This window comes from Aulostomus chinensis, chromosome 10, assembly GCF_037954235.1.
Source record: "Aulostomus chinensis isolate RoL2024-O1b breed Wild chromosome 10, RoL_Achi_v1.0, whole genome shotgun sequence".
NCBI lineage: Eukaryota > Metazoa > Chordata > Actinopteri > Syngnathiformes > Aulostomidae > Aulostomus > Aulostomus chinensis.
In genome coordinates, this window is record NC_141329.1 from 22,560,981 (window position 1) to 22,585,818 (window position 24,838).

The 24,838-nt window shown below is 42.4% G+C and overlaps 2 protein-coding genes across 4 annotated transcripts in view; both read right to left on the reverse strand.

The window, feature by feature from the left end:
* Positions 1–1,728: 1,728 nt before the first annotated feature.
* Positions 1,729–5,955, reverse strand: mlnr (motilin receptor). The gene is made up of 3 exons (XM_086216476.1): positions 5,895–5,955; positions 4,502–5,286; positions 1,729–2,036 (listed from the first exon to the last, which is right to left on the reverse strand). The coding sequence occupies exons 2-3, from the start codon at positions 5,283–5,285 to the stop codon at positions 1,729–1,731; spliced, it is 1,092 nt and encodes a 363-aa protein (XP_086072602.1). The 5' UTR covers position 5,286; positions 5,895–5,955.
* Positions 5,956–8,669: 2,714 nt separating this feature from the next.
* fndc3a (fibronectin type III domain containing 3A) overlaps positions 8,670–24,838 on the reverse strand; it is a 50,399-nt gene continuing 34,230 nt past the window's right edge. For all 3 annotated transcript variants that reach the window (XM_086216479.1, XM_086216480.1, XM_086216481.1), the window contains 13 exons: positions 23,729–23,815; positions 21,372–21,510; positions 20,719–20,787; positions 20,497–20,615; positions 18,710–18,815; positions 18,364–18,539; positions 18,105–18,218; positions 17,263–17,412; positions 15,185–15,528; positions 14,491–14,703; positions 13,469–13,635; positions 12,381–12,505; positions 8,670–11,088 (listed from right to left, as the gene is read on the reverse strand). In XM_086216479.1, the coding sequence (XP_086072605.1) occupies positions 10,765–11,088; positions 12,381–12,505; positions 13,469–13,635; positions 14,491–14,703; positions 15,185–15,528; positions 17,263–17,412; positions 18,105–18,218; positions 18,364–18,539; positions 18,710–18,815; positions 20,497–20,615; positions 20,719–20,787; positions 21,372–21,510; positions 23,729–23,815 (2,133 nt within the window). In that variant the 3' untranslated portion in view covers positions 8,670–10,764. The remainder of the gene's footprint in view (positions 11,089–12,380; positions 12,506–13,468; positions 13,636–14,490; positions 14,704–15,184; positions 15,529–17,262; positions 17,413–18,104; positions 18,219–18,363; positions 18,540–18,709; positions 18,816–20,496; positions 20,616–20,718; positions 20,788–21,371; positions 21,511–23,728; positions 23,816–24,838) is intronic.

The following is a 24,838-nucleotide window of genomic DNA, read 5'->3' on the forward strand; positions in this document are numbered from 1 at the left end:
GGAGGCGCAAAGGTCTGAGGAAGGTGCCGACAGCTCGAGACACAGTCCACTCTCTTCATTATCAGTATAGAAAATAAGCAACAGAGGAGTGGTGCTGCTTGTTGATCTTTCCCCGAGTGATGGCAGGATGGTCTGTGGGATATGAGCTTGTACTCATAGATTCAGCTCATCTGGCAAAGATGAATGGCTCGATGAGAAAAGTGTCAGGAGGATGAGTCAGCCCAATGTGACTGACTGTCTCTTTGTATTTGTGCAAACCAAGGCCTAGTGATTCATGGCCAAGATCATGACAGTTCCTTTTAAAGAACAAGATGTATGGGCAGACAGAAACTGAAAATATTGAGGTTATTTTAGGATTGGACATTGTTCACTATGAATAATTCTATAGCTTTACTTACCAGAGAGCAAAAAGGGCACAATTTCTAATCCGAAAACATCAAAGAAGAATTGTACACTGGTGTCAAGAATATGCAACAACAGCAATACGCTCTTGCCTCTGCTGACAACCTCATAGCTTTTTTTTTTCTTTTTTTTTTTGCCTCTTTGAAATTCACTTAGAGCAGCCATTACTTTGAATATGGTGATGCAGGGATGTGGGCTGCCAGCGTAAATCCAACTCAGAGCCCAGGTAATATAATAACCGTGTCAGATTATGTGTGATTGCTGGCACGTACGAAGCCCCAAAACCTGAGGGCTCAGGTGGCCTCTGGATAACACGTACACACCAAAACAGCCCCATTTTCATACTGATCTGCTTTTATCAAGGTCACGTTCAATCTGTTCCCGGGGAACATGCAAATGTATACGCACACACAAACAAACAAACACACACACACACACACACACACACACGCGCACCACTGCAGTATCACATCTGCCCAACCAATGGCCCACAACAAATTGGTTTGCTTGGTTTTTTTCTTGATTCGTAAAACCAGCAAACCTTGTGTTAACAATTCTCATCGGAATAAATTCAATCTCACACTAAAATTCAGTCTCACACTGGGAAGTATCGTAGACAATTAAACACTTCCAATGAGCCGTAATTCAATCTGTCGTAGACGCTGAGGTTTTCAATCCAAGCTGCAGATAGATGCGCTTGAGCCCCACAACAGTCGTAGAGGACAAAAACAATTATTTTAAAGCCACAAGATGCAACTTTTTCCCACAATTTGATTAAACTTGTTCCCGCACTTCGATTAACCTGTGCTCATGAGATTGAGCTTGTTAATTAGTGGCCATTTAATCCTTAGATAGGGAACAATTAGCTCTCTCATGTGGTTCAAAGGTGTACAGCAGGTATATAAATGCTAATTTACAAGAATGGAAGAAAATCACTGTGACAGACTGGCTATCTGTCCAGGGTGAACCTTGCCTCTTGCCCAATGTCGGCTAGGATAGGCTCCCCCCCCCCCCCCCCCAATGGATGGATGGATTGAAAAGGAGCACACAGAGAATAAGTACTGTAAACAAATCCTGAAAAGCACATTTTTACTTCATTAATATTTTCATGACACAAAAACTGAGCATGAAATGGTTAAAATTCCCGTCCTGTCTCTGTGAACGAAGTGCAACAGAAGCTCAGCACTGCTTTCCCTCCTCAACGATCAAAAGCAACATTCCTTCTCTGCACATCTTCAACAATGTCTCAGTTTCTCCTTGAGCTCCTCAACTTTGGGTGGAGGTGGGCCCATCAAACCTCAGCTCAGAGGGCTGGGGCGATGCCCCTCACACCCCCGTCAGGCTTTCATTCAGGGTGGAGATGTGGTCGATGACGCAGAGCTGTCTCTGGCTGCGGTGGGCTTGTCTGGGTCGCTGATGCAGCAGGAAGAGGCGTTTGGCTGCAGCTCTGTATTTACGAGACATGAGGTTGTAGACGACTGGGTTGATGGAGGCGCTGAGGTAGCAAAGAACCATGGAGGCCATATTGAAGTTCTGGCTCAGCATGGCGGTTTCGTAGTCATCCACCTGGGCGAAGAGGTTCCTACCGATGTGGTAGGGCAGCCAGCAGATGATGAAGGCCAGGACCACCACCACTGAAGGAGACACAGCCAGGAGAGGAGAAGGGGCTCAGTTACATTGAAATTTAAGGAATTGTCAGATATTTTTATAAATTTACTTGATTTAGATGAGATGAATTGACATGTGTGAATAATAAAGGGTCTGTTCAGATGTCCCCTCTTTTGTTAGATGCATGAGAACGTGGATTAAAATAAGGTTTAAACTGATGAAACTGTTCCCTCTGCCATTTTTTGTGTAAATCCTCCTCTTGACCACATGACTCAATTTTTAAATATACTGTATATCGTTGAAACTTTGATTGTGTAACTACCTGACATCAAGGATCAATACACAAAAACATACAGGATGTTTTGGGGAAATTTTGACATGTTACACTGGTTAGGTTTATTACTCCATCATACTGAGTGGCTGATTACTTTCCAGGCTCTTTAAGTAACTTATGGTCTATTATTAGTTTTGACATTCATTAACAACCTCCAGCAATTACTGTAACATCAAAACAACTTCCCACGCACGAACACACACACGCATGCACAACACACACACACACACACACACACACACACACACACACACACACACACACAGAGTGATTTTCTTCCATGTTTCTAAAATAGCATTTATATACCTGCTGTACACCTTTAAACCACATGAGAGAGTTAATTGTTTTTCTAACCCTTAAGATTTGCAATAATTTATTCACAAAATACAAAACTGGAGAGCACTGTAAATCCATCAAAATGCTTGTGATCTAAATTCAATAGCATGTACAGTGTGTGCAGTATGTAAGGGTATGTTTTTGAATATACAGCATTATATAGTATTATGTAATCAGGCCTCCTGGGAACTGGGCCCCTCAAGAATTGGACCACGTTGGTTTGAAAACTGACGACAACCTCCAATCAGAGAAGTCCCATTCTCATAAGTGAGAGAGCTAATTAGCGCTTCTAGCCAGCATAAACCTCCACTGATGGGAAAACATTTGCAAAGAACAAAGCTTTACTTAGCCTTTGAATGCCAAAAACCTCCGTCACCCAGTCACCGGTATTGATCACAAAGCCACAGCTGATAAAATTATCATCCATTTGTGTGATGGGGGCAGCTCTCTGTAAGGCTAATACATCTTAATTCAATCATTAAAAGAGAGTCATAGCTGTTCTAATTATTTGTGAAAAGTTAATTGTAAATGGGAGGAGCTGCATTGTGGCTTCCCAGATGTCCCAGAGTTTTGTCCAGCATTGATTAGGTCTTGCCCCACGGGAGGAGCCTCATTCACTGACTCTTGAGCTGTGGAAGTGGAAGATTAAAAAGGCATTGGACTACGAGAGCATGTAAATTTCCATTAGTCTTGATTTATGACTCCTCTGATGACAATCCAATTTAGGATGTAACAAATGTGGGTACAAAGTCTGACAGCGTGAGCTCTGTGCAGTGTGTGTTCAGGTAATGAATGTCATTAATATCCCAATAGAAGCTCCATGATTAGATATTTTGATGGTAAATATAATCATAATAATATCGTGATAAATATTGGCCTGACTGCAGGCTTCTACTGTTAAACAGGGTTTCCAGCATGATCTCCCTGAGCTGCAAATGAAGCCAGGACATAATTAACAAAAGAGTCATGAACCAGCTGATATCAACAACAACAACAGACACATTTCTCCTCTTCATACGTGCAAAACTAAATTCAATAATGAGCTATAAAGGCTCACAGAATGATGAGAACAACTGTTGAATTTGCGATCGAAGACCTCAAAATCATAATTTTTGCTTGTGAAAAGCAAGTGTTTATGTACGAAGTTTGGTTTGTCTGAATTTGGTGGCGAGTCAAAACCGATAAAAATTATTCCCGATGTGTTGAAATGTCTTCAAGCTGTCATGAATGTTCAGAGATGATCATTGTGAACAAGTTAAACTGAAAATTGAAAATGTCAGACGCTGAGTCACAGCTGCTGCTAACAGTACATACATGCGTTCTGGAAATATGTACCTTTGCTGAGAAATGAACGGTTTGTCAATCTGAACTCAAAAGAGCATTAAGAAAAGAACGGAACGTGTAAGATAGACACAGAGGTTAGAGAGAGAGAGAGAGAGAGAGAGAGAGAGAGAAGAAAAAACTGTGTCCACAAGACAAATGTTCTTCAAAACTCGACTGCCTCAAATTAACCAAAGCATAGGAAAGACTTATATCTTGTTGCCACAGATTCATTCAATTGTGTGAACAAATCACCACAAATTGGAGTTAGAAACATCTGATGACCAGAAATTGTGAAAACTGTATCAAATTACATTGTCAGATCAAGTTCCATCTTGTGGCCTCTATATACATTTTCTCTCTCTACGGCCTCTCCAGGGCGTTGTACTATTAGTGCTTACATGTGGTTTTCTATTATAGATCAGCACGAGTCCTGGTTTCTGTCTGAGAGTCACATGAAATGCATCTTCTGAACTGGAAGTGTGAAAAAAGTCTGCTCACCCAGGATCTTGACGGTCTGCCTGTGTGACCTCTCTCTTGCCAATGCACATGGGCCTTGTAGGTCATTCTTGCTTTTCCACAGCTTGCAGCCGATGGAACCGTACAGAAAGATGAGACAGAGCATCGGACAGAAAAAGTAGGTGGTGGACACCCACAGCATGATGTGCAGCTGTCCGGATATGATGGCGTAGTTGGTGTGTTTGCATTGACCCGTGTTGTAGTCTGGATGCGTGTCATTGTCGTACTCCACTCCAACCAGGAAGAGCGTGGGTGCTGCAGACACCAGGGCAAAAATCCACAGAGCCAGGATGATGTACTGCACCCTGCGTTTGGTCACCACCACCTTGCTCCTGAGGGGGAAGCTGATGGCCAGGTAACGCTCAATGCTCAGAGCCGTGATGTGGAGGATGGTGGCCGAGGTGCAACCCTCAAAAATGTAGTGATAAAAGCGACACACCGCCTCCCCAAATAGCCAGGGCACATACTTCCACAGACGGTAGAGGTCAAAGGGCAGGCAGAGGAAGATGATGAGGTCAGAAACTGCCATGCTGGACAGGTAGAGATTAGTAGTGGTCTTCATGTCCTTGAAGTGCTGGATGATGAGGATGGTCATAGTGTTGCCTGTCACCCCGACAATGAAGATGAGGATGCAGATGACGGTGACGGGGATGAGGGTGGAGGTGGGGAACAGGGAGCCTTCGTAGTGATGGTCGTCTATATTGTAGTGCTCCATGGCCTCTGCCCCACCGGCGTGGAGCTCCACCTGGGGTCTGGTCCAGGGCATGCTGCCACACCAAGAATGAAAGTCTCAACAAGCAGCGGCAGATGGAGAAAAGTCATCACAGACCCGACCTGCGGGATTTTCTCCTGAATTATAAATAATCTCATAGTAGGTTTGTTTGACATCTGCAGTTTACAATTATGAGCATATTTCAGCAACATGTTTTGCAGCAAAAATCACTGATCGGCCATTTAAAAGAAATCCATCACAATATCACTCGTGTTTCAATAATCAATTCATCACCTTAGTCTTCTGACCTCAAGACACTGGAATGCTTGAGAAGAGCATTTTTCAAATGTTCTTAGTTTATTGACTTAATGATGAATAAATTAATAATGAAAATAATGAGCAGATGAAGCGATGATGAAAATAACAGTTAGTTGCAGTGCTAACATTGACAGGGAAGTTTAACTCTGCGTTACTGCCGCAAGATTATTAAAAAGGACACTAATTTTAAAGTATATGTTTTCTTAGGTGTAATCAAACTGTTACACTTCAACAAAAATGTTTTTTAATGACAAATAAATATGGGATCCCGTGAAACATGGAAAAAAGCAGATAGAATATCCTGCTGTAAGAAAAAAAAAAGAAAAGAAAAGACAACAACTTTACCTTGTGAGGGAACTGGATGTCTCGACCTTTCAGCTTGTTCTGTTCCCGTGTGGCGGTAAAGGGCAGCAGCAGGAGAGGCACATGAAGTGGCAGAGCCGGTCCCTGACGTTCAATACCCAGTCAGGCAATGGTGAGAGATGAAGAAAAGAGCACCTCCTCCACAGCACCCTGAGGAGTCAGGGAGCAGGGGGGGGGGGGGGGGGGGGTCTGTTAAATTCAACTAGTCTTTGTAATCAAATGATGACAGGGCAGATGATGGCACAAGATGTGAGAGAACAATAACTGAGAAGACACCCACCAGCAGCAGCAGCAGCCAGCAGCCTGACGATGGTGCTAATCTGGATTACATAAATAAGAAATACATCTTAAACAAGCCTGAACTTTTTGAATTTAATCATCAATCACTGAGCTTGTTTGCAGAGCTGTCTGGGAGTCACTAAAAAATGAGTTGAGTGTTTGCTTCATTGTCCGCCATCACTCAACACATCTCTTCTGCTTCAGCCTCAGGTTACCCATCCAACTTGTTACAACAAACCCAGCCTCGGCTTTATTTATCCTTCATTTAAGCAACGAAGATCTATATCTCTTCAGATGGAGAGTTTTAGTCAAGATGGAAGGGAAAAAAATGAAAATAAATGAGGAAAAATGTATTTGAAATTAATATATGAAGAGAAATGATATCATAATGGAAAAAAGGGCATATAAAAATAATAATTAACCTGAGTTTTTCTCCTAAAAGACAGTAGAGCTGATAGTTGTTTTAGGTTTGTCCCTGTTCATTCTTCAATATTTTACAACTGATTTAGCCGATAGCAGATATCTACCAGTGGCCATTACCCGTGACGAAAAACATGTTTTGAATATTTATATTTTGTTTACTGCAAAGTAGTGTTTTCTTTCTTTCTGAAACATTGTGTGTGGATTATAAATCAACAGAACAGCAATAATTGAGCGACGTAGAGACTTGACCAAAACTGACCTCAGACCAGTACTGATATATTCTTTAAAACTGACCAATTTCTGCCAATACGAAGGACACGCCGATGTTGTCATGCATCTCTATTCAATCAGTGCTTTGCCTAAATTGGTCTAAAGATATCAAATTATTTTCGAGTCAAATCCTCCAAAGCTTTATAAGTAACCATTGAATGAGAAATTAAATTGATAATTTGTCGAAAATTGAAATTTTTTTTACAGCTTTAAATGATTATATTTTCAGTTTTGTGACATTTTGGAAAAACTAGAGGAGCTGTAAAATTAAATCACTCATCCAAGTTAGCAGACGGCTAACTGGACGTAGCTTGCCAAGCCTGAGTAGGTGTCTGGTGCAGATGCTCTGCCCAGTCTGCATCCTCAGGATGGGAACGTCGCCATAGACACAAACTATTCTGTACTCTACTATGAGGTGAAGATTTACCAGGAGACGACAGGTTTTGTTTGTGAACTCATTTGTCAAGGCCTTGACTTCTCTTGTATGAAAATATGCTGTAGCTTTGCTGTGACTTTAAATCTTGAACTTCTAAACCTCGGCAGAGTTGATGTCGTGACGTCAGAGTGCTCCGCTGAGTCACAAATTCAAATGCTTTGTCTGATTTTAAGCTTCAGAGGGAGAAAGAAAGAGTGATGCAATCTCTGCAGATCAGGGAATTGCATCTGTGTTGATTTACCATCATGTAATCACAGGCCCGCGTCATGAGCACGTCCCTGAATTTGTCTGTTTTGTATCCGAATGAACACGAATCAGAGGATGACCTGCTGCTGCATGAGCAGAGGTGTTTTTTGGTTCAGACTCACTGTATCCATTCAAATCTAAATGACCCTTTCAGGCAAGAGTCACACCGACATCAGAGTGTGTTTTTTTGTGTGTTTACACTGAGCTGACCCCAGGACAGATGCACCACTCAAACCCCAGAGGAAAAGCAGGAATGTCCCTCGATCATTGTTTACTCCCCTCAAGGCAACATGACAGGAAAAGCTTGTTTGCTCTTTTTTTTAAAAAATCGTCTCTCAACATGAGTCAATATTGTACACAGAGCGTTGACGGAGACGAGCAAGCCTACTTTCACCCTCATTAATCACGGCTCTCCCTAGCAAACACTGCCAGGACAGGGTGCTCCGACAGGAACTCAACAGGACGAAAGAGGAGAGGAGCAATATATTTCCAGATCAGGTCCAGTCATCATTGCTGATGGAGGGAGTAGACAGGCATATATCTTACTCACTGATACCTTGATTAGCCAGATGGATGTTTGTCAGGGTTGACTCATCATTCCCATTCAGCTTTGGGCCTCCAGTTTTATCTCTTTGGTATTCTGATCCTGTTTTAGAAGACCGTCATTGTGACTGCCTGTTTGTTGTCGTCAGAACTGTTCAATACACAACAGCAGAATTTCCTTTGAAACTGATGAGGATGAACAAATCTCACAGCACCACAAAGTAAGGATGATTCGCTAATATGACTCATTAGCATGATGTGTTTGTTTACGACCTGTGCCTTTGATTGAATACGAAGGTTTTGAAGGCAAATGATATTCCTGGTCATTTGGGTTTATGCTAATTAGATAAAGAGGTCGTTTCTTAGGATAGAGGAAGAATAGATGAAGGCATTCAACAGGAAGAGGCCTGGTTAAGCATTTTACATATCAGGGTTTTCTGCTCATATGTGTACGACTGTGAAATTTATATCATGAAGAAGTCCCACCAGAGTAATTCAATGACACAACAGTACAGAAAATTCAAACACAAATAAGAATTATAAATCTTTTATTGTGCATGGATCCTTTTGTAGATATCATGGCTATACAGATACACTTTAAATACATTTCTATGATTATACATTTTTCCCATAACGAACATTTTAAAGTGATATGTCTGGTAGTATGTATAGTATAACAAATTTTCATTTTGGAATGTACGGTGTATGAGGTAACTGCAAACATTAAAATTACATAAAAATGGTCTTTCCATTTTTGTGCATATTTTACTTTTTTTTTGTAGCATTTTCTGAATCTTCCCAGCCCCAGGTGAAGACGTGTTAAAATGGCACACATTGCAATCGCTATCAAAAATAGGAATTTGAATTCTTCAAATGACAAAGAGAAGACGTTTGTCTGAAAGACCAAATCATGTAATTATCCAAGACGTTATGCAAGGTACCTGTATTTCATTTTTACAGTTGCAACAGCAGCTCTCTGCCACCCCCCCCCCCCCAAAACAAAAACCAAATGACTCCAGACCTTTCAGTCAGGCCACTGACATCTGTTAGCAAACTCTTCTCAATACTTGACACAGAAAAAAGTTACATTTCGATTCACAGGAAGTACATGATATAACACATTGTATCTGCCATTGACGTTCCATGATTCATGAGTGCTCAGGATTTATTATTTTCTCTGGAGAGTATTAACTTATATTACTTCAATATTATAAAAAAATATACTTCACACATGAAACCCCTGACATAAGAAATCATACACAATACACAGAATACATAGAACTACTTTTTTCCATTTCTCTCATGATTATGTACGTTTACTAACATCAAATAAATGTTGCAAAAAAATAAAAGGAAATAAAATACATTTTAGTGTTTCTAATACTAAAAAAGAAACAAAACAAAACAAAAAAAAAACAAAAAAAATAAAACAAGGAGAAATTAAGAAAAATTCTCCCGAGATTTTTTTCCCTCTCCAATTAAGGCCTCTGAAACAACTGGTACATACTTTTTTTTTCCTTTTTTTCCTTTCATCTCTCTCTCTCTCTCTCTCTTTTTGCTGAGATAGATCAGCTGTTTCAGTGACACTTCACGTGGTACTACAACTTTTAAAACACCCAAAACACAAGTAGGACTTGCACAATCTCAAAAGTGTGTTCTATAAAATGCATCACAAGACCAAGACGCCATTTGTCAAGGTTTCCTTTCACTAAGGTGCAAAATCAATTACTGGGGAAAAATAAAAATAAAACAGAAACATACTGGTAAGCATACATATTTGTGCTGAACAATATTTCAGAGTAAAGCAGCTGCATGATTGTAAAAACAAGCTACAGTATAACTATATGATAGTAAAAATAATTAGAATTCACTGTTAGTTTGGTTTTTGTTATTTTCTAACATTATACCGAGCACCCCCCCACCCTCTAACAGAACAGGTCCTCACGTCTTCACTGTACAAAAATATACTAACATTTCTCCAGTCATTTTTGCATCCTTTAACATTCTGAACATCAAAAAGTTTGGAAAGTGCTAAACGTACTTTCTATTATGTGAATTTCATTTCTGTTTCTTCTCTCACTAGACCCCTTAAAATCCAGCAGGGGGTTAAGTCCCTTCATCTGGTCCTGAAGTTCTAACAGCCGTGTACCTCTGTGGCACAAACTACATATATGATACGCATCGGGACACACATCCCCATCCCCATCCCTCCCCCCACTGTGCAAACACTGGCCGAACAGGTCCCAGGGTCAAATAGCAGATAGGCTAATGACATACCTACATACTATTTTTAGAACACATCTATCAAAAACAGTTTCATACTGAACACATAACTGGAAATATAAATAAGGACTAAAGATTTCTATACACATATATACTTAAGTTCCTTTTGTGCAGGAAGCAGAAATCTCAACTGAACAACAGATGCCACCGAGTAGAGACAGGGTAACAGAGGCAGGAAGGTATCGCAGGTGCCACATAATCTGTCATTCAGCCAGCACACATCAGCCCTCCAGCTTCATGCACCCCGATGCCGCTAATGCGATTAACTCTGTACTTTTTTTTTTTCCGTTGTTGACAAACTGAAGAATACAAAAGAACACAGAGAGAGGGAAAGAATAAAGCTATAACCCTGCAGCTTGGGGTGCACACTGCTCATTTAATGACAAAATACTGGATGACAAAAGCAATGAGGATGGCGATGATGGCGAAAACCATGAGGAGGAGGAAAGCGCACTGCTCGTCTGTCAGGCTGCGTCTGGCACGGCCCGACTCGGTGCCGGCTCTTGGCCCTGAACCTGCTGCAGAACTGCCCACGGCCACCTCGTTCCTCTGTGGGGAGAGGGTCACTGTGGGGCTGTAGGGGCCGCTCAGCTCCGGAGCATCCTGGCACTGCCTGATGGCACACACCCGGAAACGGTAGTCGCTGTTGGGCTGCAGGTTCTGTACATGGAAGGATGTGGCCGAGCCTTTGTAGGCCTGAGGACGAGAGAGAAAGGAGGAGGAAGAGGGGCAGAGAATAAACACATTTGTATGATGATGTTTTTTTTTCCATCAATTTCTTCTCCATTTACATTACATGTGTTAAAGGGTTAACTCAAACATGAAAGACGTGTTTGAGGAGATTTCTGAATATCGAGCCATAAAGCCTAAATATATCCCAAAGGTGAGTCCTGGCTTGGTGGCTGGAACAGTGGGGGCGGTTCTGGGCAAGTTTGAGGATGATTCTGCTCTTGATCTGATGAGGGTGTTGCTGTCTAGTTGGCTGAAGAAATTCAGAGAGTCTCAAATTTAAAAGATTTACAATTAGGCAGTAGCACAGGCTCTGGTTCTGACAGTACCAAACCTAAACCAGCTCACAGGGAGGAAATGATAGTAGTTCAGACCAAGTTAATAAAATCACTTCGTTTTTCTGAGGCTCTCTTAAAAGCCTTTAAGCATCATCTTCTTTAATCTCACCTTGTTCTCAACTTGCAGCCTACTTGGTGCTATACTTCCTCCGGTTACGTTGCTTGTGGCCTCGGATCAAGAGGGAGGCCATCTGTCTCAGCTGTTTACCCAGCTTGCTTGTGGAGTGTGAGTCAGATGTGTTTAGAGAGATCGGACTCTCTTTACCGAGAGATCCAAGTTTTGTTTAAATTAGAAATGTAGAACTACAAAAAAAAAAAAAACAACAATCTGATTTTTCTATTTTTACACTGCAGTCCAATTAAAAGCACTTTTGGATACAACACTAGAAAAAGAGAGTATGCAACAATCAGAAGTATACACTTCTGATCTGAATTCTGATCAGCGCTCACAAAATGAGCGCTGTGAAACAGTGAAAACTCCCCTCATGTTTTTGGTGCAGAGGCTGAAATAACCTCCACAGACTAAATAGTTAACATCAAGCTGGCAGAGATTGAAGAAAAACGGACGGAAACAACATGTAGAACGGAAGCCGCATATTGAGGGTCTCTGATTTACTTGTGATATCTGATGCGGTGAGATTAGCATAAGCCTGCAGTGGCCATTATTCTATGTTAACATAGCTGGAGGCAACTGAGAGGGATGAATGAGCTGGCGGGGGTCGGACACCTGGGATACCTCACGGATCAATGACCTTTGCATAATGGGCGATTCAAAGCTGGCGGTAACTAATCCAGGACTCTTCAGTGCTGGAGGGAAAACGTTAAGGCCTCCAGTCCATCTGAATCCTGATCTGCATAAAGAGGGCCCCCTGTGATGATCGACACCTAATAAAAAAGACAGGAACCTTCACGGGTGAATACCTGTTTAAACTCAGAGTTTCCCATCATGAACTGCAAAGAGTAGATGACGGGGTCCCCCTTCATGGGCAACAGGGCCTCCCATGTGACTTCGCAGGAGTTGTCATCCAGGCGCTCCACTTTAGGGGCTGGACGGAGAGAGGGAAGGGAGTGCAGATGGAATGAGAGGTAGAAATACAGGGAGGAACCAATCACACAAGGACCAGTCATTGTGAGAGTCCTCGAGAATAAATGTAGAAACAAGGTAGTTTGGGGAGACTTTGGATTGATGTGCTACGTTACCTGCAAACACTCAAAATTGGAGTTTAGAACAGCCAGAGACAAAAATGTGAGAAGGGAGATGGGGGTCCATCATAGTCCAAGCTTTGTCTAAGGGGAGGCCCCCATCTCGTAGCATTTGGAAGCAGATAGGAGACACGTTTGCATTTACACCTCCGTCAGATGCCTGACCACCTCCGACTGTGGTTTGCCTTTAAAATCCCAGCACAAGCGCAACGTGTCTTGGGTGTTATTTACAACTGCATTTTCACGTGTTCAAGAGCTATCTGACTGCAATCTGAACACAGACAACACATTTTACTGCCAGGTGCAAAGGGGGTCGATGAGTCATGCTGTACTTTAGCTGCGTGGCATTTTAATTATAAACCAATAAAATGAGGCTGCATTCAATTTTACAATAAAACAATTCACGTTGAAAGGCTTTGCCCGAAATCAAACACTTGAGCGATGAGGATCCACTTCACTTTACTCTGTGTTCAGTAACACATTAGCGGATGGATTCTAACCAGTAAGAATAAACCTCATGACTGACTTCAGCATGTAGGATGAAAGGAGGCTCTGCAAACGCTGGTTGAGATTTATTGCCAAAGAGCTGAACAACAACTCATGAAGGCAGCCGGCAAGTGAATCTCTGGCGGCCAGGTCTTAATCAAATGCAAGTCAAACTCTGGTCAGCTGGGGTTAAGAGCTGAGCACACTGGCCGTCTGGGTGTCAGCAGTGAGTGTTTGTTAAGATAACAGATGATCCATATACGGGAGGGATGGAGAGAAAGAGGGGAGAAAAAAAAAACATAAGCAAGCTGCCACTATACCTTTCACCGGAGCTGGAGGAGATCGCGGGGTAGTGAAAGTGTAAACACTGGAGAAGGGCCCTTCGCCCGCCTCATTAAAGGCCTGTATGCGGAACGTGTAAGAGGTAGACTCATTAAGCCTCTGGACTTTGTGAGTGTGGCATGGCCCTTTATACAAGGATATAAATCTGCAATGACAAGGAACATGTAAAAAAAAAAAAAAGAAAAGAAAAGAAGAAGACAGCAAGTGAGTGACAAAGAGAGAGAGAGAAAAAGGATTTAATGAACGATAAGTGCATCCTGAGCATTAGTTCCTGTCTCCATATGGAGGGAGTTTGTCATGGCAGGAACATACAAGCCATGATAGGGTGGCTCGCACCTTTGTTTGTTGTGACCACAGGAACAACCCCTGACGACCTCTTTCAGGGCCAAAAAAAAAAGAAATGGGGCAGTTAACAGGCCCATGTACTGGAGGACTGTTTTAGGGCAGCGTGCACCTTTTTGTGTCATCCCACCACAGGAACTCTATGGCTTCTGTTCAGGGCATTTTCGGGGGAGGAATTCAGCGGAACATAATTTGGAGTGTGTGCTTCACAAAGGCCCCGACAGACGGCAGGGAGGGCCTCGACACTGATTCCAACCAGACGCTGTTAACTTAATTTTGCGATGGCAGCAACACTGAGGGTAATTCAGAGCAGGCAAAAACAAGGACAACAAATAAATATCAACAGGGAAGAAACTATATCTGTTACCACACTGAAGTGCGCTTGTTCCTCTGCGTATTATTTCATCATTGTTTCAATGAGCTTGGAATTTACATCGCAGTCAAAGATGTGGCAAACTGATCTTACAGTTCCTACTGGACCACTGAAACAGAAATGCTGACAGGGACGATTATGTTCCTGCAAATGCTCTCGCCACCTGAAGTTACCCCAAGTTCCTGCAGTGGAAAACCACTTCCAGCCGTTCTGTCAAATGCAGTCGAGTTTTTGCTTTGTCTTTGACCAGATCGCTTTCGCTCAGCTAGCGAACAAGCCGCTGACCTGCCGCTCTTGTCCCCCATCTGCAACTGATACTGGAGGGCATCTGACGTGGCGGCTTTGGCTGGACCATCACCCCACTTGAGCCTGAGGGTCTGGTGGCTGAAGGCGGTGCACTCCAGGCGGGGTGGATGTGGGGGGAGGGGCTTCGTCTTCAGCTTAAAGGTGTGACTAAAGGGGCCTGCACCCAGGCTGTTCAGGGCCTGGATTCGAATCCTGAGGAACAAGAAGAAGCGATGACACACTGCAGGGAAAGTTGAAGTGATATCAACTGCATTTAACTAGCAGACTTTTATGCCCTGCCTGTGTTTGTAATATCTGTTCGTCATAGTCATATGACACAATTTATGTTTTTGCCTCTAAACTGTGTCCAACCCTAAAATTCAGCATCTTGACTTAACCTCAGTCACTGATGATCACAGAAGGGTATTATACCAAAAACAAAAAAATCTAAAATAAAAATCCTAAAGAAGAAAGAGAAAAAACAAGTGGAAATCCCCTTGGATTGCTGTCTTCTTGTATTGCGCATCCCACACCAAGCTGAGTGTTGTGAGTGGAAGTGATTTGTGTCACATTCAGCTTGTGAGTCTAACAGTTTTGATATTTCTCACCAGCATCTCAAAAGTGCAAAGTTCTGTGATACAACTGTTATTGAACAGTTCATAACCCTGAGGTTGTACAGAGAGGAAACTCCAACCTGTAGCTGGTGTCAGGCTGCAGATGCTGGATGATGTGTTTAGTGACGGGACCGACAACGATGGGCTGGCGCTCTCCAAGGTCAATCAGGTAGGAAGTGATCTCAGAGCCGTGATCACATGGGGGATCCCAGCATATACCCACGCAGGTGGATGGGGAGTAGAGCAGTGGTGCAGGGGCGTTATCTTCCTCTTCCTCATCTTCTTCCGCATCCACTGGAGACTCGTTCCCGCGCAGCTCTGACTCCTTCAGCGTGTAGATGTTGCTGATGGCTGCGGGCACAGAGCACGGCGTCTGGCACAGCACTGCCTCGCTGAAGGGCCCCACACCAGCCACGTTCACAGCCTGCACAATAATAACACACCCAGGTCATCCCTTACAGGACACATGTAATGATCACGTTTGACCACAAGGGGGAGGTCAGACGTAAATAGATCATGACATAAGGTTAACAGGCCCAAACACATATGTGAGTTTTCCAGTTGAGTCAAGTGATAACTAAAAACAAGCTAATATCAGGCATCAGGAAAATATCAGGCATCAGGAAAACAAAGGTCATGCAGGTTATGATTTTCATAGACTAAACAATTCTTTTTATGCTCAGTGTGCGAGTCACATCCTCCTCTTCTTGTCCTACAGGACCACTAAGAGGCTACTTGAGTACATTTTAGCTACAAACTTCAGCCTGGGGATGACCCGAAGGACGGAGACAGTGTCATAATCTCTTCTTTTTACACAAACGCTGGCATTGGTTGCACTCCAAAAGTGCTTTCACAGTAACGGCACCGTGGAGACAAGAGCTAAGCTGCTGATGTGTCAGCCTGTTCATCATGAAGGAGGAAATGGTGAGCCAGCTGTGCACAAGACAAACACATATCAGCGACTTGATGACATGCAAGCAAATCAAATTCAGCCTTTTCTCGCCAATACAACAAAGAGTAAAAAAAAAAAAAAAAAGAGACAATAATATAACACCAAAGACGAAAACAAAAAAGACCAACAAAGAAGCAGAGGATCTTGTACACCCCAATAAAAATTGAGACTGATGGTATGAAGCAGGAAAGTGGGAACACACTACACTACGGTGTTGCACTTGAGAATTAAATTCAGAAAGTAAAAATGTTCAAACTTAATGATTTTTTGGAGAGATATACACTGATTCCTTCCTTTATAAGAGACCTTTTACAGGCCAGAAGTGGCCTGCAGGCTGCCGATTTATGATCCATTGTCTATACTATGGAAGATGTTGTGCACCTACATTGTGCTGTAAGCTTTTTCCCATTTATTAAATAAAACTGTAAAAATACGTGAATAAAAGTTTAAACAAATGCATTGGGGGGAATAATTCAACTTGTTACACTTGGGCCATATTTTAGCATCCGAAGCTGGCACATCTGGGGGGCCGTGTGTTTCCACACATCTGCTCTCCAACTGTTGATCACAAACATATCAACCTTGTCCAAGCAGTCACTCACGCAGCACATCACTGGGAACCTGATATGTCTCATTTGAAACAAGCCGGTGAGTCTTTAAGCTCCCGTGTGTCACTGGCACACACCGACGGAGTGTGACTGACTCAGTGAAATCGTAACAGGCTTGAGATTAGCATGGCGTCATGCTAATGGTTAACATTTTAAGGTCTGCGTAATCATTAATTCTTCATTGTTCACACTCAGGCTCCTAAGTATGAAGTGCCGCGTTCATACGGGGACAATTTGAGATGTATCACCCCTAGAAAACACCATCATTTGATTAAATTCATTCCTACAGATCCACACTGGAATCTATTTGTAGTTTCACTGCAGTTCCTGTTGGGGAAACTTTAGCTGAACTACTAATCAAATTAGTGTGAAGCCAGCCTATTGTTTTTCTCTGAGCCCACTGGATCTTTAGTCTCCATCTCTGCAGAAATGATCACACTGAAATGACTCAAACTGGGCTTGTCAGGTGATATTCATTATTCATTCATTGTAAGCTGAGATATGAATCTATTTAAAGGGTGTAATTTTTACATGGCTGGGTGTGATGGATGAAAATAAGCCCAGGCAAGAACAACGAGGTATTTGTTGGTAACCTCACCTGGACCCTGCAGAAGTAGTTGGTGGCAGGCAGCAGGCCCTTCATCTCATGGCTGAGCCCCGGTCCGCTGTAACACACTTGCATACTGCCCTCAGCAGCTCCCCACTCCAGACGAAACTCTGTCACCGGGGCTCCGTTGCAGGGTGGGGCCTGGTAGATGAAAAACAAGTGTGGTTGTGTAATATTAATGATGCGGTTATGTTTAAAGATCCCCTAGAGACACCTCAAGTGGTACTAGTCAGTCTTGTGAGTCTCAGGTTGTGTCAGAGGTCGCGTTACACTTTCTTGAAGACAATCTGTTGTTTAAATCTTGAATTAGGTTTCAATTGTATTTAATAGCATTCATTAATTAAATAACAACTAAAAAGAATAAATGTACAGATTTACAAAAGTATGTACAGTAAACAGAGATTATTGTCATTCGGTTTTGTGTCTTTGCCTCAGATGGATGACTTGAAATGTCTGTTTCAATTTTGTTCTGAGGACTGAAGCGGTGATCTGCTGCCATTGGAGACTAGAATGACAAAATCCTCTCCCCCTGTCCTCAATGCAAACAACCAAAAACAAAACAAAACAACACTTTCTGTAATGGGATCTACCATGCAGATGATGTCGAGAACTTTGGCAGGCTGTTAATTGTTTGTCCATCTTATAACTTGGTACTTGTATCATTTAAGGGGAGTTTATTAATGACAGCCTTCTTGTGTCAAACTCTACATATAAAGACTCCATCCACGTCCAAATGAAGGAACAAACAGGAACAAGCTTTGCGGGAGGCATTTTACAACTTATTTTCTGGATGAAGTGTGTGATACCAGAATTTATGTTCAGTGAAATCTTACCTCCCAGCTCACTACAACACAGCTGGGGGATTTGCATGTGGTGAGAGGAACCTTGCACTGTTCAGGGGCTCCGGGGCCGGTTGTAACCTCATACCGCTCAGAAAGTGGTCCGAACTAGAAGTACAAAAGACCAAAATAATGACATTAATTCAAGACTACTCTTTTAAATGATAAAGATGAAAGAGGAATGAAATAACACTGCAGCAGAAACATTCCCTCCCCCTGTTATTGATGGATCAGTTTTGACAGTCATTCTCACCCCAGCCTTGTTTGCTGCTTTGAGCTGGAAGCCATAGGTTCTGCCAGGCATTAAACCGCCCACGGAGCAGTCCAGCTCTGGACCCTGGTAAACCTCCCTGCTCTCCTCAGACTGTGGGCCGCTTACTTCTATGCTGTAGCAGGACACAGGGCTGCCTCCGTCCACCTGGGGCGGCCCTGGAAGTGTTCGCAGCCAGTGTTTATAATAGGGTAAAGGGGGAAAAAAGGTTCTCAACTAAATGAATTCAAAAGGTATCAAAGCTGAGGTGGTTCACTAAACAAGTAAGTTCATCAACACAAGCTAGAATACATCCCACACGAATCTGAGTTAGAGCAGAATGACTCACCCCAGCGCAGTTGCACCTCCCTTGCTTTGGGCTTGCCCACCAGTCGAGGGGGCTGGCAGGGCCCTGGGGGCACTGCGGGAGTTTGGACCTGCAAGGTCTCTGACAGCTTGCAAGGAAAGACAACACACCAATTAAAAGCCAGAAAAAACTAAATTGATCATCTCAGCCCAGCCAACACACTCTCTCACACACACACACACACACACACACACACACACACACACACACACACACACACACACACACACACCAAATTGACCAGCTTTATGAGATCCATTCAGGATCCAACATAGAAGACAGGAAATAAATTGAAACTCATTTTTCAAAACCACATATGGGTTATTTCTCCCATAAAATTCTCAAAATCTGTGAAAAATGGCAAACATGTGAGTGTGATGTCACATGGTGCTGCACCCGAGAGGCAGGAGTGGGCCACCATGAGTCATATTTCTTTACAAGCCCCATCATGAATAAATGCATGCACCAACAGCTGATAGGGAAATAAATGAAGAGCATCCATGAACTGGACTAAACAACAACAACAACAACAAAAAAACCATCCTGCAGGATACAGGGAGGGTTAATCAATGAACGGCCTTTATTTTGTGCTTAGACAATGAGAGGAAGAATACATCTCTCCACGTACGAGACCAGCAACATTACAATTTTAGAGTAAAACTAATTCTCGAACGCATATCCAGATTTATCTGATCAGATACGCCGTGGAATGTGGTGAGTTTCATGGCATTATATGAAGCAGTTGAAAGAAGAATCAATAGTAAAGAGGGCAAACAAGAAAACAATCAGGTTTTTTTTATATGGCTAAATTGTTGTGCAAACTTCAGAGGCCAACATAAGTGTGTGAAACGTTTGCGGCGATTGTGCTATGTCATTACAAGTCCATTTAATTAATTTTTTTTTTTTTTTAAAAAGGGCAGGGTTGTTTTTCCCCAAAAATGTCTCGGTCCTTTATTGGACTGCTGAGAGGAAAGAGGTGGACGACAAACACGTGGGCAGAGAAGCTTTTACAAGCGGCAAACACCTCCAGCTGGAATCAGACCACAGATGCTGTGCTTATGTGGCATCATACACAAGTGTTCGGTGGGGGCTGTGTAGGTTCGCATTTGGGAAAAAAAAAACAAAATAAAACAAACAAAAACAAAAACTTGTCATCCAAGCTGGCTTACATCAGAGTTGGGCCGCAACTTCTACTGATCCGTCCCATCTCCTAATACCACCCCTCACCTCAAATGATGACAGTGACTCACTTTAGTGAGCAGGAGCGGCGGCTCTACTCTGAGCTCCCTCCACATGTCTGAGCTCCTCATTATCTCTAAGGCCAAAACCAGCCACCTTGCACAGGAAAGTCATTTCAGCTGCTTGTGTCTCGTTCTCTCAGTCATGTGACACCGGGTGAGGGCTGGAGGCTAAATCAACTGATAAACAGAGAGCTTTGCCTTGCGCTCCACACACATTAGGTGCCTGCATTACTGCTGATGCGGCTCCATCATTACACATTGCTGACACACACGTTCACGGAGTTAGCGTTCCCTTGTTGCTAACAGCAGGGGTGGACACCCAACCTTTTGGAAATATGCTGTGGCCGTATTTATTTGGGATTTGGAGCAGGGATTTCAAAATGAAAGACAAATCTTGTACAGGGCAAATTAATTAAAAGAAAGGTGTATCTATCTGGAAATAAAATCAAATAAGTGATCAGCAAATATGAATTCCCGTGAAAATTCAGAAGACGGAGTGTCCGTGTATGCTGGTGCCGAATGACTCACCGGGCTCTGCCCCCCCTCACTCATGCAGTAAACTCGTGTCTGGTAGGAGGAGCCGGGCTTCAAGCCTTCACATACGTACTCCATAGCTGGACCAGAATACACCAGCTCCCATGACAAACCTGTGTACAAATACGTTAAGATGTTTATTGAGAATGGTCAAAACATATATATTTTTTTGGTATTATACTTTAAATGTTTTCTTCATCCCTCTTTGTAACTTACCACTTAAGCTTTCAGACAGCTCCACAATATACTTTGTGACTTCTGCTCCGCCGTCATCTTTTGGGGATTCTTTGGGGGGGGGGGGGAGTTGAACAAAAACAATATTTAGAAAAATAAAATTCGGAGTTCCTTTGACATGCAACATCAATTTTTAAAAATATATATTTTATAATCCTTTGTCTGAAAATTTTCCAATCGGCCATCAATTAATAAATTCATTAACAGGCTAAAAATGCCCACAGAAATATGGGAAATGGTTTGATAATATATGTTGTTCCATCTTGAAAGTTTCAAAAGTCTTCAATAGGTAAATGTGGTATCACCATCCCAAAGCCTGCTCAATGATGGTCTGAGCCACTTTACCTGTCTGTGTTCAGAAAGGACATTTTAGTTTCATTTTTGAACCTGGGAGCAAAGGCATGTACAGCGGGGAGTGATACGTTTGTTCGGTGAGTTGCAAAAGGGGTTCGTGCTGAAATAAGGAGAAAACTGGCATTCATCAATAGCACAGACTTCTCAGAATGTCACCTTTCTCATGCAGATTAATGTGTTGTCTCACCAGAGTGTAATTGTAAATTCGGCGCGCCAGGCTGTCAACAACATGTAAGACTGTGTTTTGATAAGGGAAAGGGCAACTGGAATAAGATGCTCACCCCAGGCCATCTTGAAGCTGTTCGGCAGGACTCTTCCCTTGATGACAGGCTTGCAGGGACAACTAGGTCTGTCTGGGTGTGTGAGGAACTCCACTACTTGGCTTGGATTACTCTTCCCTTCAGAGTTGTATGCAGCAACCTGTGCATGAAGAAGCAGGGAGGAGTCAAACATTTCCTGGCTCAAGTTTGCTCTGAGAGTCAATGAGGGCAAGTGTGTAAATGTCAGATCCGTTCATTACCCAGTGTTTGTTATCAGGAAACATACTGAGAACACAGTGAGTCAAAAATGACCTCAGACAAAAAAAAAAAAGATCAAAATGATTTGCCATATGTTGGTTTTAGAACGCATTGCAACAAAGCCTGACATTTGAAAGAAAAAAAAAAAAGTAAAAATCTACCTCCAAACAATGTTAAATAATAAAAAACAACATCTAAAAACCCAACCCAACACTGCTGTTCTCCTAACCTGATAGGGTGGACGTAGAGAACCCAAGTCTCTACAGAATATTTTTTTCTAAACCAAACAGTTGAGACGCCACAAACGCTGCAATCAAAATACAAGGCCAAAAAGCTTAAGTGGCATTTGCATTTGAGGTTGGAACATCTGCAATAATGTGGGAATCTGTGTGAGCCTGCCGAGAGCAGCTCATCCACATAAACCCGCTCAACACAGAGCCTCCCTTCACTCAGTGCAGCTGGATAATTGCAAATGAGGAAGGGAGGGAGTCTTGACAATGACTAATGTACATTTCTAATATTAGCCGTTGCAGCTGTTTGTTTAGGTAATGGAATGTTTAGAATTGCTATGATTTCATTTTTTACGGCTGTGTTGATACAAAGCTGCTTAAAATAAAAACAAAAACAACAACAAAAAAAACAGCAAAAAACAAGTTATCGTTCTCCTTTGTCGATATAATTATAAAATAACTAGACACAGTCAGCTGCCCGTAACTACCAGGGGTATCTTTCCACCGCGCTGAGTAAATCCATCCTCACAGCATTATTCACCTGTCTCTCCCAAGTCATCAGGAAAACAAAATGTCATTTTATACGCTATCCATCAAGGCACGTAAGAGATAGGAGAGATTTTTTCAAAATCAATAATACATTGTGGTTCGCACATAAAGCAAACAGTTCCAAGGGGGGGAAAAAAACAACAACATGAGAGTTGAACAAAAGACGAAACTATGATGCAAATCGATTGAGGTTTATACAAGATATTCAAGAATGCGTAAAAATCAATAACCCAAGATGGCTGCCACAGGAAGTTAGCAGCTGAGATAGAAAAAGTAGTGATACAGCTGAGATGATACTGAAAATGTGATTGTTTAATTGAGTCCTACAAAACTAGTTTGTTTGTTTTTTTAAAGGGGGAGGGAGGTTCTGTTATTTCCTCAAAGACTTTGTTCAGCTGTGGATTCATGCAAATTTGGGGTGACTTCAAATATGACGGTACTGGAGCTCCGCAGCACAGAGGAAAAATCTCGACTACGCTGCCGTCACAAGGACATAAATGTATTGTTTTTCTTTAAGGGATTTTCTGATGATATGATAAAAAAAAATGGTTCGAAAGGGTATGATAAGTGTATATGAATCAAGCATGAGTTTGTGGAAGTTTAACCCCTGACCCCTGCAGTGTAACAATCACATGTCATGCAATCATTAAGAAATAACATTTGTAAATAACAGGGGGAGGGGGCAAATAAAGCGGGACGGAAAGACAAACTAATCCATCCCCAAAAAACATGAGCCTAAAGTCCACTGGGGCTCTAACGCTTGACCGGCATCCTACTGAAGCCCCTCGTGATGAGCAGCGAAGTCCTGCTTGTGCCTCCGCTTGGCATGGATGAGTCATAGGTTCACTGTGGGCCGCGGCACCCTCCCCGTCTGAAATCTGTCCCCTCCACACACACACACACACACATCCTTGGACTTATATTTTTACTCATTGACATTATGCATTCCCTAGGCCTTTGCCCAAACCTGAGTAATAACAACTGAGTGCCTGAGCCTGACTCGAACCCAACTATAACCTATTTCTAACCCTGATCCTAAAACCAAGTTTAGACCTTCAAACAGTCCTTTGAAGATGTGAGGACCGGCCGAAATCTCCTCACTCTGTTGGTTAAATACATATTTTGTTGCAGACTATGTCGCAAGTACACACAGTGACATATATTCGTATACCTCAAGTATCACCGTATAACCCTATTCTCTTCATCCCAAAAGTATAATGGTTTACATATCAGGGACTTATTTTTTTTTGCCACCTGGTGCGTACACGTACACACACACACACACACACGCAGTTTAATTTAACTCCAGCATCGACTGCAGTCACCACAGGACAAGCTTACCCGAAACTTGTACTTGGTACTCCTGTGAAGGTTCCTGACGGTGCAGGAGAGTTCCTCCCCGTCGTAGCTTGGCTGGAAGCCATACCCCTGGGACAGAGACAAACAGCAAAAGAAAACCACCAGGTGAGCAACGACTTACAAGACAACCAGTCAACACGGTAAAACAAACGACGTCTGCAAATCAGTTCCCCTACTCCCTGCACCTCTGAGCTGCTTGAGTCATCGCAGGCAGTGGTAAAATTAGTTATATTTTATACATTGATATGAATTTTTTTTTAAAAATGACTGAAGTATAGCAAAAAATATTATGTAAAACAGATATTCCCTTTAACTTGGATTGAATTTAATAATTGGTTTCTGAATGTATCGATTAGTCTTTGATGAATTATTGATTGAGGATACCGCCTGCAGCAAGCAGGTTACATGAACCTCTTTCAAACCAGTGTTCAACCAGGGTTGCAATGACATTGACTTTGTCTTACAGAGGCTCAGCCGCAGTAACAACGTCTGACTCAGATTGAAAGACAATAGATTTCAACGTGAACAGCGACGCCTGTGTTGCTAATAACCGGGGGAGACCGATAAATCTCAATGATTGTAGCTGTGGCTCGGATTACCATTGCTCATAAACAAATGCTGTGTGCTGCCAGTAAGTTGTCAAATACATTAGTGGTGAATGGCAATTGAATCAATATGGATCTGGTAAGATGTGCCAGGGGTGTTACTGCAACGGCATGTCTATACACAGATATCAGGTGCATTCCAATGTATTTTATGGATTGTTCACAGCTATCAAATACTACAGTGATGTCAACGGTTTGGTGTGACTGTGTGTGTGTTGTAATGATGATGATGCCGATGCTTCATTTATCTGCAATTGTATGTTTTAATAGCAGTGTCCAAAATGCCGTACAAGCCTGCTACTCCATACACTAAAACTTCTGAAGCTTTTATGCTAGCATTAAGATCACACAATGCAATGCAGTAGTGACAACAATAAAAAGAACATAAAGACGATGTCGGACAGTGACCAAGACTGCTCTGGCTGATAGCGCCTTGATAGCGCTACTTGTCAGGTACTGCTTAGGTTTCATTCCCGAGTAATGTTAG

Coding starts and splice junctions, on each gene's coding strand:
- mlnr (XM_086216476.1), bottom strand. CDS start 5,285: ATGCCCTGGACCAGACCCCAGGTGGAGCTCCACGCCGGTGGGGCAGAG. Junction 2,037..4,501: donor GCAGACCGTCAAGATCCTGG/GTGAGCAGACTT, acceptor TGTCTCCTTCAG/TGGTGGTGGTCCTGGCCTTC.